The sequence below is a fragment of the Anarrhichthys ocellatus genome, unplaced genomic scaffold, assembly GCF_004355925.1.
Source record: "Anarrhichthys ocellatus isolate YVR2014 unplaced genomic scaffold, GSC_Weel_1.0 scaffold21, whole genome shotgun sequence".
Taxonomy (NCBI): domain Eukaryota; kingdom Metazoa; phylum Chordata; class Actinopteri; order Perciformes; family Anarhichadidae; genus Anarrhichthys; species Anarrhichthys ocellatus.
The window spans coordinates 1,834,596-1,850,169 of record NW_022280051.1 but is presented as its reverse complement, the minus strand read 5'-3'; the positions used below and the strand labels follow the sequence as shown (position 1 = coordinate 1,850,169).

The 15,574-nt window shown below is 43.1% G+C and overlaps 1 protein-coding gene across 1 annotated transcript in view; it reads right to left on the bottom strand.

Moving 5' to 3' along the window:
* Window positions 1-236: 236 nt before the first annotated feature.
* The window catches only part of sema3aa (sema domain, immunoglobulin domain (Ig), short basic domain, secreted, (semaphorin) 3Aa), a 32,101-nt gene continuing 16,763 nt past the window's right edge, over window positions 237-15,574 (bottom strand). The window contains exons 4-17 of the mRNA XM_031859010.1: window positions 13,783-13,902; window positions 12,812-12,902; window positions 12,599-12,718; window positions 10,461-10,603; window positions 10,186-10,300; window positions 10,027-10,096; window positions 7,533-7,677; window positions 7,194-7,413; window positions 6,940-7,031; window positions 6,783-6,824; window positions 6,391-6,548; window positions 4,721-4,788; window positions 4,469-4,617; window positions 237-3,513 (exon numbers count right to left, since the gene is read on the bottom strand). Coding sequence (XP_031714870.1) covers window positions 2,782-3,513; window positions 4,469-4,617; window positions 4,721-4,788; window positions 6,391-6,548; window positions 6,783-6,824; window positions 6,940-7,031; window positions 7,194-7,413; window positions 7,533-7,677; window positions 10,027-10,096; window positions 10,186-10,300; window positions 10,461-10,603; window positions 12,599-12,718; window positions 12,812-12,902; window positions 13,783-13,902 — 2,265 coding nt within the window. The 3' untranslated portion in view covers window positions 237-2,781. The remainder of the gene's footprint in view (window positions 3,514-4,468; window positions 4,618-4,720; window positions 4,789-6,390; window positions 6,549-6,782; window positions 6,825-6,939; window positions 7,032-7,193; window positions 7,414-7,532; window positions 7,678-10,026; window positions 10,097-10,185; window positions 10,301-10,460; window positions 10,604-12,598; window positions 12,719-12,811; window positions 12,903-13,782; window positions 13,903-15,574) is intronic.

Below are 15,574 nucleotides of genomic sequence, written 5' to 3'. Positions count from 1 at the left end.
ACTCATTTTCTAAATGATGTTTCAGTTCCGTTAAGTGTTCCAGTGAGCAATGGCAGTGAGCCAGCATGTGCAATACCAGGGTCCTGAAACAGGCTCGCCTACATGGGGCGCAGCATTCTCTAATATTATCAATTTCACCTGTGCTTTTACTGAAATGACATGCCGAAATATCTGCTGTGAAAAATGTTTTTTTGTTGTAGTTACTCTTGATAAACCCCAAAAAGCTTGCTGTGATATATGTCTTTCATTCAAAGACATAGTTCCCATGAACACTGTTGACAGCGTGTTCTGTGAAGTATGCAGCGTAACGGGGGCAGTGTTTCTAAAAAGATACGTTGCACATAAAGTATCTGTAAAACTAGTGGCAATCCCATCAGCCTCACCAAATATTAGCATTTTAACATTCTAAACTACGTTGGTGAACGTGATCAACATTCCTGTTAAACGTCAGCGTGTTAGCCTTCATTCTGAGCATGCTGAGATTAGCATTTAGCTAAATCGTGGCTGTAGATTATTATTTTGATCATTTTGATTATTTATCATTCGGGTGAAAGAAAGTGTTGCAGATAGTTTCTCTCTGATCCTGTATGTGCAGCTGTGTTTTTGTCCCTGGAGTAGCAGACGTACATTGTTAAAAGATGAAGCCTTTTGTGTTACCTTTATATAAAATGAAGTGCAGCTGAGGACACCGTGTGCAGGAAGTTTTTTTGATTGAAATGAGAACAAATGGACTTTTTTTTTGTAACGGAGATGTTTATTTAGACAACTGAATGCATGCCAGAAAGAACTGTGCTACAGCAGCGGTAACTTTTAGCTCTCTCACTTTACTAACTCTGAGGGAGAGACCCGAATCAGGGACACACCAAACGTTGGAGTATTGGTAGGGAACACTATATCTGCTCTAAATTATTGCATTGACACATTATATGGGTACCATTGTTGAATCGAAGTTTAAGGAGCTTGGATCTTAAACAGCTTTGGCCAGAGTATCATGACTAGTTAATATCACTGTTTTTGGCAAAAGGACAAAAGTAAATCACACCTTGCGTTAAGGGAACTTTACCTCTCACACAAAACACGTAAAGAGACCATAAAAAAAGATGCACTTACTGTAGGTAGCATTCACATGCAGTATAACGTGTCTTCTCCTTCAGACTAAATTTTACTTTTTTCTCCACTATTTCTTACAGAGATTCACAGCTAATGTTTTTCAGTTTTGGGGAATTATCTTACACATAATGGATACTGGATGAACAAAGACATGTTGAATGGATTTTGGGAGAAAGGAAAATGTTATGAAAGTCAAAAGAGACAAAATTGTGCTTATCGTTAGTGGGATCTCTATCAAAAATGTAGCAATGACACAAACCCCTGTACTCGTGCTCGTAAGTCAACCCTTTTATCCCCAAAAAGGGATTGATGACATTCTTTCACCCAGTTGGTCCATCAAAGTTTTCTCAGTTGCTGTTGCCATTGTTTCTCCAATATATTGATGAGCCAAAAACACCATAATATCAAAAATAAATGCAACCCTTTCACAAAACAATGAGCAATAAATAATAATCAAGTGGTGTTCTTGTACTGTATATGTACTGTATATACACAGAGAGTTAAGTTTGTTGTATATATGTACACAAAAACAACTGGCAGTCTGTTTCAGACTGGGTTTTTAGCACAGCCTACGACTGGAATTCGTGCCCAGATTCTATAAATCCCAGAAAAAGCAACACCATAATAACTTACATAGAATCCTCAAGAGCAGAAGGGATAATGCACAATGAGACTATGTTGCTTGTAATTTTAGCCCCCCAAAATAGAAGCACTGGTCTGGAAAAGGAAAGGAAATATAAAAGAAAAATGTAACATTTTTTTTAGGTAGGGTGTAAAAAAAAAAGAAAAAGAAAAGCGTCTAGAATTCCATAAAATAACTAGCTTATTAAAACATTGATTGACAACAACATGCACAATGTTTCCCCAGCCTCAGGTGGAGATGGTTCGATTGAAGCACTTTCTCTGCACCTCTGGCATGACTTTGCAGTTTTTTTGCATGTGATAATGCTTCTATTTGTTTTATGAGGGACACTGGTGCAACCCCTCCCTGTCCTCTTTTTTTTAGGGTGCTATCGTCTGTCTTCACTTGAAAAAGACTAGACGGAAGGTTCTTTTCTCCTCAAACAGTTCTTCAAAATAAGAGGTTTTTTTTATCCATTCCATATACACACTCTTGCAGTTCACATGCTCAGGTCAAAGAGGACAGCAGGTTGCAATGGACGCATTATTTCATCTCCAGAAATGTCTGTGTATCTCTTAATGCCTCCAAAACTGTCCTTTCAGCATACTAAGTCCATATGCCAACAAACACCTCACTAAACATTTTTGTCCCAGTCTTATTTTAGTAGCTTATGTACAGGAAGTTGAAGTGTCTGCCAGGCAGTATCCTCGGAATCCAGCCATATCCTCACACATTTACAGTTTGCATTCCGGTTTTTCAGTCCTCTGTTGATCTTCGTCCTCTTCACAAGTTATGTGCATTTGAGTTTGTGTCTTTGAATTAAAGTTTTAAAGTTGTTGCATGAGTGCAGCTCATGTATGTCTATCTAAAAGTGTGTGCTGCTGTTTTTTTTTACGGGTTTTTGTTCTGCTGTTGTTATGGCGAGGCCACTGAACCTTACATTGGACACACAATCTATAGAATGTGTTTGTGTGTTGCTGTGTGGATGCATGGGTTTGTGCTTGAACGTGTAGATCTGGTTGCATGTGTGCATCTCTGTGCTTTTTTTCTCAAACACTTCGTGGGGGTCTTTGAAGCTCATGGGTCCTCCTGTTGCGTCCCTTCTTATTTTCCTGCATCCGTCTCCACTTGGCTGCGTGCTGGCTGCTCGCCCTCGACCCCCCGGCAGCCTGAGAACCAGCCTGGCTGCCCTGCCCCTTCTGGCCGTTTTGCGTCTTCTGATTGTTCTTAGGTGCCTGGACACTCAACATACCCAGATTTGGTTGAGCTTTCTGGGTAGTCTGGCTTCGTGCTGACCCTTCCACTGTTGGCACTCCAGCCTGGGGCCCTGGCCTGCTCTGTGGTGGACTGGCTTGCTGCTTCTGGGCGTTGGGAGCTAAAGCTTTAGGCCGTAATGCAGGGTTGGAACCGCCAGTGCTGTCGGGTTTACCCTGACCGTTGCCGTTGGGCGTCTTCACCCTCTTCTGTTTGCGTTCTTTCTTCCAAACTCGATCGCAAAACTCTTCCACGCTGTTGAGGTCTGGGTGGTCCAAGAGAGACAGGAAATCGCGATACCACAGCCTGTGCTTGGGAGAGGCACCGACCCCGCCTCCTGCACCGGGAAGTCCGGGTAGGATGTCCCCCAGTTTCTGGGCGGGGATGACCTGGAGGTTGAGGCGCAGCAGGGGCTGGATGAAGCCGTGTTCGACAGCCTGGCAGTGGTAGATACCTGTGTCGGACTGGGTCAGACTGCGTATGAGCAGGCCCTGGTCTGTACGGAGCACCCTGTCATCTAGCTTGATCTATAAAAGGAAACCGAGAGAAAAGCAAAAATAAGATATTGGAAAAAGGGAAATAGACAAACAAACTTAAAAGGCAAACAGGTGTGTTCCCGTCTGGACCAGAGTTTCTAGAAACATTCAGATTTCTATTACCTTGTTAAAAAATTGTTAACGTCCACCTCACACGTCTTTAAGTTGCATATTGGACCCCAATCAGCTTCCAAACAAAGTCATGCTTGGACACAAAGTGTATCTTAAACTGAGATTTAAGGTGAGCACAGATACACTTTCCTCCTTCAGCAGATGCGTGAAAATAGGCGTATAGTGTCAAACTCAACACATACATTGTTCTGCACAGTTAACCTCAACAAGTGACGCAACAGAACAGTTTCAGTACAAGCTAAGGCAAAGGCACTGTGGGAAAAATGCACCCACATCATTAATCTGAAAGAGCCTATTGTGTTACAGCAGTGAGGTTCAGTGGTGTAAAAAGAAACATAAGATAAGATGTTTCTAAAAGATAAAAAGATTTGCTTCTGATAAGCCTTAAAACGCTTGGTTCTGTTACTCAAACTGGACTTCCTGGATTGTATTTCTTCGCATCATCAGTACCTAAAACCACAGGCCCTGAACGCGGGGTTAGACAAATACAGCCACAGTAGAAAGTCAGGCAAACGTTAATTAGTTGCATCATAGGGTCAAAAGTCAATCTAAACATCCACACCCCTAGGTTACCACCCTTTTCATGTCACTGAGGTTAAAGGCCACAGAGGTCAGAGTTCATTACATGATATCACAGAGAAGGAAAGGTGTGGCCTTTGGCAGAGAGATGTTTTGTTTGCGGGAGTTGAATTAGCATGAAATTGAGCTTGAGTCAACATTGGGATGTGTGGGTTTTACAATCACCCAGTTGCACATTTTCCGTTGCCTGCTTTTTTGAGAGGCAAATCAGCAACAACGTAAGAAACATACACACCTCGTGCTTGCGGTCGTCGTTGGGCTTCTGCAGCTGCCAGTATGTGAGTGCTCTCTGAGACTTTGGGCTGCACTCAAGGAACATACTGCTGTTCTCCACACCATACACACCCCGGTCCTCCACGCTGCCTCCTAAGCCGTCCGAATCGTCTGATCAAACCAAAACAGACACAGGGTCGGGAGAATGAGAAGTGTGTGGCGAGAAGGGGAGAGAGTGCGTGTGGGTGTTTGTGTGTAGTGGCCATTAAGGTACCATGATGCTGAAGATCTGAGCATTGGGAGAGAGGGTCTCCGTTTCGGATGTCCTGTCGTCTGGTTCGCCTGGGAAGAAACCACAATGAAAGTTAATGGCAGAAGTGGGTGTACTGGTAATGCAAGCAACATATGTTCTACAGAATAGACCAGAAATGCACTTCTCACATGTTCTGTTATCTGCACTGTTTGTGTTCAACCACTAGGGGGCAATGTTACACAATACAATTCCACATTCAGCTTCACCTACGTTTAAGGACTGGAGAGTGGCTATTTATTGAACCTTCGCTCCACTGTTAAAAAAAATTGAATCCTGGCAGAATTGTAGGACACATAAGTCTGCAGAGCAATGAAACAACAAGCTTCATTGCTTTCCAATGAACCGTTATTATGAAACACATACAGCATGGTTTCACCCTTGAAAAAGCAGCCCCACTCTCTGTCGTCTCGATATGAAAGTCCACTATGTCATTCAGATGTTCCTGCTGTGACAGCAAGGCGTTTTCATAGCCTGGCTTTACTGACTAACTGCGAATGTGTCTCCCCTTGTTCCTAGTTGTCATGGTCGCGTTTAAAATCTCTGATGAGCGCTGCAAAAATTGAATGAGGAAGAGGTGGGGTAAGCCAAAGGTGAGGCGAGGGTTGGAAAGAAGGAAATAAAGTAGAACCGGATGGAATGAAATGGTCAGCTCGTGTGTGAGAATTCTGCACACAAAATATGGCCACTAACATCCCTCGTCCTTTACTTCTGTGTGCCATATATATATTTGGTCTCTTTCTCACACGTCCCTCTTCTTTTTTTTTTCACTTCCTAGGCTCACATTCCTGTCTTTTTTGGCCGTCTGAGCACGTGCGGGGCCCGGTGTCTGGTTCTCATTCTGGGAGGGAAAATATTTGCAGTGCAGAGGAGAGGAGAGAGGAGCCGGTCCTGGCCTTAACCACGGGGTGTGCCACCTCCTTTGTAACCCTGCTGGGCTGGAGTATACCCACTGGCCTACTTCTGCTGGTGTGAGAAGTTCTGGATGAATGAGATGTAGGAGTGTAGTGCTACGTGTGTGTGTGTGTGTGTGTGTGTGGGCTGTGGTGGTCAGCCTAATCCTGCTGGATACAGCAGAGGGTAATTTGAGGGTGTGTATGTTCATACCTCCTGGCTGCAGGGTGAAGCGGTCAGACAGCTCCTGTTGGCTATAATTTAGTGTGTGTTTACTTGTGTAGATGTATGTTCTTTTTATGACTGTGTGTGTGTGTGTGTCACAACTCAGAACAACTGTTGCTGGCAGAAGTTAGAACCCAGGTTGCTGGATTGTATCTCTTGGAATGCATACTTGGCCTGCGCGTATTTAATGACTGTATTTTGTGCCCGTGTAATATTCTAACTCCTGATTACTTCCATGTTTAGATGTTTTGGTATGAACCGTGTAACCTTGCCCTTTTTTTTTCCTTTTGATTCACAGCACTTGCTTACAGAAACAACGTTGTATATCAGGATGCCCTTGAGCAAAGCATTCAAAGCCGATTGCAAAATCAGACTGCAGGTGCACTGGCAACTCCCAGGCGTGTGAAGGCATAAACACAAAGGCAGGCTGTTGCTGAAAAGAAGCATGCAGGTTCAGCAAGCCCTCTGAGGATAAATAAAGGTCAAAGATTTGTTTGGTGCGTGCATAATCCTACCTCTTGGCGGTAGGAAAGTATCTCGAGCACTCGCTGCCGTCCCAGGCGCAATAAGGGTCTCTGGCCAGGCAGCACTCAGCGCAAGCTTTCCCATACACCTCACAACGATGTAACGACATCTGCGATACACCCAGGCCAGAGCCAAGGTACAGCTGTTGCTGTGGGAGCAAAAGAAAGAAGATGTAAAACTTGAGTATTCCTGTGGGGCTCAGTTGGACAGGCTCTCGTAAAGATTAGGTGGTTGTGGGTTTGGCTCTCAGTGGGCACATTACATATCGTTGTGTTTGGATATCAGTGTTTGTTTAATGGCCCAGGCGTTCTCACTCTTTAGTTTCACTTCTAGCCCTGTCAACAACTTGGATAAATTATTATGTGCGAAGACAGCTCCTTACCTGCTTAGTGGACAGCTCCATAGCAGTAATGGCAGTGGGTTCCTGCACAAAACAAATACAGCACAGCTGCTTTACCACCACATCTATGGACGTAGTGTTTATTTCTATAGGCAGCAGCTTCATGAATTGTTGTTACGCTCAATTTTCAATGTCTTACCCTAAAGACGGTCATCTCTTCGAGCACCACCTCTTCCAGGTCATGCCAGCTCTCTCTGGGTATTGTCACCACCTTCAGTACTGTGCCCATGTCTGAAAGAATATTGACATTCACATACAGTATATGTATTATTTTTTTTGTGAAAATACGTAAAAATGCATAACAATCAACGTTACTGTGACGGATTTCAATAATTTGTATTGACAAATTCCTGTTCGAGCACAAAGCAACGACAAACTGTGAAGTTTGTGTACCTGTCCCAATGAACATGACGTCATACTGTCCGTCCTCTGCCTCCACTCTGTCCACCACCAGCTGGGAGAACTGGTAGTCCACGTCTGTTCGCACCATGATGGGACGCCCGCCCATCGGGTGCACTGGGTTGTACATGGCTGGGTGACCCCTTGCGAAGGTGATGACATCATCAGGGAGGTCCTTTGTGGAGTCGAATCCTCCAAATGTCTTGCTGGGGCACTGAGAATCAGACCAAAGTGGCCGGCAGGTAAGTTTAAGTAAAAAAAAATGAGAAGCAGTGTTGTGCTAATTTCACTGTATTGCTTGTAAAATCACTACATTTGTGGATAAAGACTCACAGTGCCGGGGCGGGGGTAGGGCACCCTCCCCTGGAAAGGCACCCACTGGTAGTTGGGTCCATCTCTGTGGGCGTAGGGACCTAGGAAAACCCTCCTGATGTCTGCCATGTTGTACATGCACACTGCCGAGCCTTTAAAAATGTTACTGTGGAGAAAGAGACAAGGAAACTTAGAAGGGGTGAAAGACGAAAAGAAAAAAGAGTTAAAAGATGAAGGGAGGGCAGTGGAATAAAGAAAGACGACACACAAAAGGGATTCATAAACAATCGGTCACAAGACAGGGATTAAGAGCTTGTGAAATACTGAAGAAAGACAACAAAATGACCCTTCATCGCACAAGACGGAGAGGAGCACGGTTTGTCATTACCTAAGTATAGGAATAACAGATTGGAACTTCTCTCTGATTGCTTCCAGCCTCTTGAGAACAGACAGGAATTTGGGCACACCACCAACAAAACAGAGCATTTTTGAAATCCCCTTCAATATTTTGTGAGCGCTCGCTCGAGCCAGATGGGTGGATTTTGCTTTCACTCGCCAGGCAAGGCCCAAAGCAGGCAAGGTCAATCAATCATGCAAAAAAAAAAAATGAGGAAATTTTGTGGATTTTTACTTCAATTCATACTCTGCCCAGGTCATCCAGAAGACAAGCAATTTGAGCTGTGACTCATTAAAGTGGAACATTTGGGAGTTTCACAGGAATATTCCAAGATATATATATATATATATATATATATATATATATATATATATATATATATATATATTCCAAAAGAGTCATTGACATATTCCTGTGGAGATTGTGAGAAAGTATGCTGGCTGTTTAAAATCCTGCACACCATGAAGTTCATTAACCTCTGACCACATATAAGGGGGATTTTATAGACGTGCAATTATTTGTTTGTAGGTCAAGATGTTCAGAAAATTATTCATCAGCTTTTTGTCACTTTTCACAGATGGTAGATTTTAATTTGGACAGCCAGTCTCTTGCATAGGCAGGAACCAAATGCTTCAATAAGAGTCGGCACATCCTTTGTCTTGCTGACTGCAATGGGAAGTTGTATCAGACTAATTAGGGATGTGGCTGGCATAAACACAGCCGACAGTACTCACCAAAGCATGGAAGATGAATGGATTAGCATTTGAAAATGTTAATTACAGAGAAATTCAATTAACTCCAGGAGCAAAAAAAAAAAAAAAAAGAAAAGAAAAGACACTCCAATATCTATGCTTAAGAAGAAGGACGGAACATGTGTTGGAGCAGATACACACAACTTGAGAGAAAGGCACACATTTTCAGTCGACCCCACAAAAATGCACACACACAGACAAACACAGCACAATCAAACATTGATCTGTCAGTGGCAGCTTCTTTGAGCCTCATTAAGCAGTGATATTAAAAGCCCGGTCCCTCTGAATCTCTTCTCTATTCATCTCTGAAAAGCGGCCACTTAGAAAACCAATTAAACCACTCTAATTCCTCAATGCCCCATAATTGAATTTTAAAGTGTGCATGTGTGTGTGTGTGTGTGAGCATGCATGTGGGTACGTAGGTGTACACCCACCACCACGCACCGACCTCTAGCTTTTCATACATCTCCAGAAATTAAAGAAACGCCATACGGGCCTGGTGATGCAAGGCGCCTGTCGGTATGCGCTAGCTTGTGCCGGCGTGCTATTCAGCCCGTCTTATCATTAGCGGTGATTGATGGTGAAGTGTTTGTCCTCCTTTGAAAGCGGTTCAGAGACACCACTGGACACAAAATACCCCCTCCTCCTCCCCAAATGCAAATTCATCATCATCAAGATAAGTGCCACCATCTGTGCCATTTCAACTCACTTATCTGGCCTGGCCCATGCCTTCACCTCTCCGCATGCTTCAATAGAGCCCCACCCAGCCTTCTGAAAACCCTCATTCAAGTCTGGGGCGGCGGCCAGGAGAGAAACGTGCGTTCCTGCTGAGTGAATATAGTGTTTCTCTCGCTCCCTCCTGCGCCATAATCTGATTTCCCTACAAGCCTCTGCCAAGGTTTCAGTGAAAAAAAAGGGGGACAGGTAGCGAGAAACCGGCTAAAAGCAATCTCCGTCCTGAGATGTGGGGAGGGGAAAGCAACCATAAGACACCTGTAAGTGGATTACGGGACAGGGAGTGCTGTCTGGGTATTTGACGGGGGCACGCTTGGTCACTCGCATCCTGCCATGTCATTTAGAATGGTTAGGGAATTACAGATAAAGGCATGGAATAAAGGCATGGAATAAAGGCATGGAATAAAGGTTGTGAAACGGCGGAAAGGAAATATGAAGCGTGTGCGTTTTTCAAATACAGAGGAAAATAACTTGTCTAGGACGGTTGCAACGTTGAATTTATATCAGTTCCTTCTGATCTCCTAGCAACAGATCAACAAAACAAATCTGATACCACCAGCGCCTGTCAAGTTCTGTTGCCTTTGCACGCACATTTTGGAGGTTATAAGAAAAGATGTGGATGGGTCTGTACCTGGATGTGGTGAATACAGCGTATATAACTGGATTCTTTGGGTCCTTGGAGCTCATGAGGAACACATCCTCTGGAAAAACAAAGCAAGAATGGGTGTGACGGTGAGGTTTTTGTCATCAGCATTTGAAAGAGAGGCTTTTTCATCGAATACACACTTACGCAGCTCATCAAAGTGTGTATCGATGCCATTGACCCCGGGCACTGAACACATTAGCCGGGCCTTGAGGAAAGTGGTCCACTTGTTCACCAGACTCCTGTGACCTCCCATGTCATTCTGTATCACAAACCCCAACAAAACTCACATTTCTGCAAACTGACATAAACATGCTGTTATTTCTGTTGGACTATGCAGATTTTAAACAAATGATTATGAATTTTTTTTCATGTCTTTTGAGTAAACTGTGATAAGTTTTTTTGTATGTGTGTGTTGTTACCTTACACAGTTGTCCTATCCTGGCTATGGTGGCCTTGCCAGTGTTCTCTCCGTCCATGGCGTTCTCCTTGAAAAACAGGAAGATCTTATCGTCTTCAGGGTTGTCACTTTCTGGGATCAAGTTAACACCTATGAACCTGGGGTCTGGAGGGAAAAAAAGGAGAGAAATTAAGCACAGAAACGACATATTATGCAGTAAAAATATGCAAAGATTTGTTCATACATATTTAAATCCCACACAAACCTACAGAAATGTAATTTTACGATCCAACCTCCGCCCCATTGACAATCCTTTCACCCCTATTTTACACCTCCAAAAACCTAATCCCCCATGATATTCTCCAGTCACGGCTCAGTAATAACAGCCATCCACTTTACACACTGGTGTTACAGTATCTGACTTTAACCCAAGTGAGCGCTCCAAGTCTAAATCCCACATAACTCCTTCCTCTAGGCCACATCCCCACAAACACACATGGCTCCGATTGTCCCCGGTAAAACTTGAATAAATTTATCTCGACTTTAAGCGCGAGAGGAAATCAAAGCTAAACGGGCGAGCCGAGGCCCTCCGGGCTGAGATATCTCTGGGTTGAAGGGGCAGAGGGACTGAGGAAAAGAGGCTGCAGTCACTGCGGCGGCGTCACGCGTAAAACGAGCCTGTGTCTAGAAGCTCGGGGGTTAGCCGGAGAGAAACAAGCCGTGCCATGTTACGCCTCCATGGCCGTTTAGGATATAGAGTAGCTGTGAAAAAGACTAGTGTGGCCAAAGTGGCAAGCAGATTTATAAGCGCTGTGCGGGTGCGAGACCTCTGGTATGAATCATGTACCCCACACACTCCTCATAGCTCTATTGTGAATATGTGCCATTAAATCTACACATTCATAAATTCAACCTCGCATGCCCTCGCATACGAAAACAGGCATCTGCCGGTGTCGCCAACCATTGAGGTCATACAATTCATTACATTTTATTCCCAAACAAAAGGCCACTGTATTCAGTCGGGGTCTGATTGTACCTAACTGTTGAGTGAGAGGGCATTAAAAGGGTGAAGGGATGTGTAAATGCATTGCATGAATAAAGACCAGGAAAGCCAAAGCTATACCATTTAACCCTAAATCCTTTTTTAGAATCAACTGCTATTAAGAATTCATTCCCAAGTTTCTTTCTTGTTGCCTTTGAGCACCATGTAACCTTGTTGATAAAGGCTCAATAGAATATCCCCATCCCAGTAATCCGTGCAATTACAATCCCCCCTTTGTGGAGAAGGAGTTGGATCTTGCCGGGCCGAATGGCTACAATCCCCGGCGTATTTGTTTGAACAAGGTGAAAGATCGATGGGGATTAACGCTGTAACAATGGCGTCTCCCTTTTAAATCACTCTTTATTAATATGTCACAGCAATCAGCACTGCAGAGAACAGTGTTTGTGATTTCTGAGGGTGCTGGGGGAGGGTGGGGGGGGAGATGAGAGGAATTCGACTCCACTACAGGAAAACAGCTGAGAGTGGATTAGTTCTGTGGGAAAGATGGGGGGGGGGGGGGGGGAAGGGATGGCACAGCTTGAGGGAAAGGTTCAAACTGACCTTTTGAGGCTCCCTAAGTCCTCCGCGGTGCCGAAAGATAGCCAGACAGACTGAACAGTCAACCCTCACTGCCGTGCTAATCTTACCAGCGCAGGCAAATCCAGTGACTTTGTGAATGGGCTCTGATATCTGATGTCTGCACATGAATGGAAATGATTGGAGACTTGAGGCTTGTGAGAGAATGTAATGCTTCGGAGTCCATTGAAAAGCTGAATAGTAGAGGTTATTGTGGGCCACAAGTGCCCAATTTTACTTTAATAGTAACGTTGGCTGGAGTTTGTGAGGTTTGAAAATGTATGTTATCTAGTTTTTGCAGTCGGAACACTATTAACTTCAAATGTAAGCTTCAAGATGGAAATTGCCTCTTAAAAAACAGGAAAGGCAACTACAGTGACAAAACCGAGTATATTAAAAAACACATTTTTTCAAGAAAAACTAGATTGTGTTTTTAGGAAAATGTATATCTTCAGGAGTTAACTTAATTTATTTCAGCCATTAATACTTTCTTCACATGCTAAAAAAAACCCTTTTTTATTGCTTTTTTTGTTTGTTTTTACCGTTCAGCCATCTTGAATCGTGCTGTTCTGTTCTGATTGGATGATGATCTCCCAGGGTACGGAAAATGGCAAAGTCCCTTCCCATGAAATCAGCAGATGTGCCAGAGTACAGCTCTCCATCTGTTAGTGAGGAAAGTGTAGTTAGGAACGAATGACCAGTTCCGAAGTGAATGTGTACTTCCTGGAACTAATCAAGGCACAGATCAAACTCACCGATCAGCAGCGAGGCCGAGAGCATTTTGGGGTCGTAGGGGCTTTTCCCGCGGCCATTCTCGAAATGCGAGGCCAGTCGAAAGATGTTTTCCTGTGGTGGAAAGGGTCAAAGTTCAAACTGAGGCCAAGTGAAAGCCACATTAAGACTGGCTAAAGGTACATTTATAGCCTGTGTTTCAAATTACACCAAATTCTCATTATAGCGAGCAGCTTTTGGGATGGGAAGCACCACAGCCTTTAGACAGATTTGATTATAGATCAACAATAATTTCTAGAATGAAAAGGAAGAATGGGGAATAAAGGAGGACCATGCAGCAAAAGCACAGCTCACCCTCAGAATGCAATATAATTTAATATAAAAAAAGAAAATACACAAAAGAGAGACCCAACTTACTCTGTTTTCTTTAAATCAATGACTGACAACACTACTTTAAACTCAAGTGAACCCATGCAGGGTCTTCTATACTCAAAACCTGCATGGTGCAAACAGTCATTCCTTCCCCATTGTCGGACTGCAGAAGCCATGCTGGTACATTGATTAACCTGTAGACCTTTATCAGGATGACTGATTAAACTTTTATGCAGGGAAGAGGTTGTTTTAATTTCTGACGGCTGAAGTCGAACCATGTACTGACCACTTTGTTTTTTTTTGCAATTCTTCTTCACACAAAGGAAAACATTGACGAGAAGATAATCAATGAGGGGAATGGTTACTGCTGTGCTTGACAGAAATCCGTGCAGGTCTTTGTGTGTGAGAGCATATACTTAGTGCAGCCAGTGCAGTTGCTGTGCACATATTATTTCAAGGGGAAGCAATGACTTACTCTGTCATTAGTTTACTATAGCGCTGGTGTCACACGCTCAATTGAGATTTAAATTACCTTTTGCATATATATAACTGATTAAACATGTTGTAAAAAAAAAAAACTACAGCATTCGCTGAATCAACATTAATGCAGCCGATTTATTACCTCTGCCCTCTTGCCCATTTCCAGAAAAGAACAGATGGGGTGGAAGGCTCCTGTGCCACAGATGTACAGGTGGGTCTGGTTGAAGGGTTGGAGGACCCGGATAAAGTTAGAACACTCTTTCTGGAAAATAAATGAGAAATAGAACATCAAATACCCCAACCAATGTATAATTTCATACATCTGGCAAAGAGATTTTAATACATTTCGTGTATGCATTACCTGTCTCTGTCTATACAGTAATACTACCGGTATAGTATATTATACAGCCTTGGAAAGCACTTTTTTATGAAATAGATTGCATGTTAGCATTGATTTCCAAAAGCCTCCTCCATGTCATAAAGTTTGAATTAAGTTTTATCCTTTATGAAAATAACGTTGACAATTTTAAAAAGAGAAAAGTGCTGCGGTGATTCAATTGAAAATAGAGAGTAATAGGAAACAGAGACTGACGGAGAATAAAGAAAAGCTCTGTTGGAATTCCCTTTAAAGAGGGGACTTTCCAGTTGGATTGGAAGAGACTTAGTCTCCTTTAAGGAAATCCCACCTGTAAGTCAAATCAGGCACTCAGATCTTTAATGATCCATATGTTTTGAATTTGCTGAGGGTGTTTAGGCTTGCTCCCCAGCACATGCTGAGTCCCAGTGGTGTGAGACTGTTTATTAGAGTGCTAATCAACAGGATTGGTTAATGTAGGAGGGCTATTAGCAGCCTGGAGGAGTTGATTTGGGCACATGTGGTTAAGAGATTAGGCTGGAGTTTGCCTTATTATAAATACATGCTGAATATCCACCGAACAAATAAGTTGACATTTGCTTGGGGATTTGAAAACGCAGCACTCGCATCACATCCGATGCAGACAGCCAAATTACCACTCTCTCTCCCTCCCGTTAACACTTGTATCTCTCCAGGCTTCTAGACCTCACTGACATTTCAATTGGATGATTTGATGGTGTCACTCATATGAGACATAAACTGATTTGAGGCTTCCCTGTGTTCAGGTCGGAGTGATGACATTTTCCAGTGAACCAAATTTACTCTGGGATCACACACTGCTAAGACTTTCCAAAAAAACGTAATTTCCTGCTATTACTCAGAAAGGAAGAAACTTGTGTTTTGGCTCTATCTCTTTTGCCTCCTCAGTAATGTACTTAAAGAGTTTGATATTCTGAAAATGTATGATTCTTCACTGCTTGAGCTAGCAGCCTGTTAGCTTACTGTGGCATAAAGAATTAAATGAGAATAAAACAGCATATACACCCCAGTAAAACCACTAATTGTGATTTTTGTAAGATTAAACAAACCAGATATAAGAGATATAGACAGAGTGTGTTGACTTTGGACAGAGGCAGGGCAGCTGTTTTCCCATTTCCAGACTTTATGCATGCTACGCTAAGCTAACTGGCTGCCAGCTACAGCGTCAAATTGAACGTACAGTGGTTCTTGTTCCATTCTCAAATAAGCATTTTTCACTCAATGTCCCGAAACTATTTATTTTATGTGAAAACTTATATGAATTGTATGTCAAAATATTAACTTGTTTAATACAAAACTGTAGCATGCACTGAGCTGGGGTTCATTCAAGCATGCAACACCTTTAAACTGTGCATGTTATCATTAACCGAACAACATTCAAACATTTCAGCCACAGGACTACCGCTTAGTTCACAGACTAAACTTCCAGGATTTCTTGTGGCTGACCCCAACCCTACAAGTCTATGTAACTCAACGACTTTACCCTCTGTCTTTTCTACTGTTTGAACAGCGGGAGCTCACGTCCCCCCCCCCCCCACAC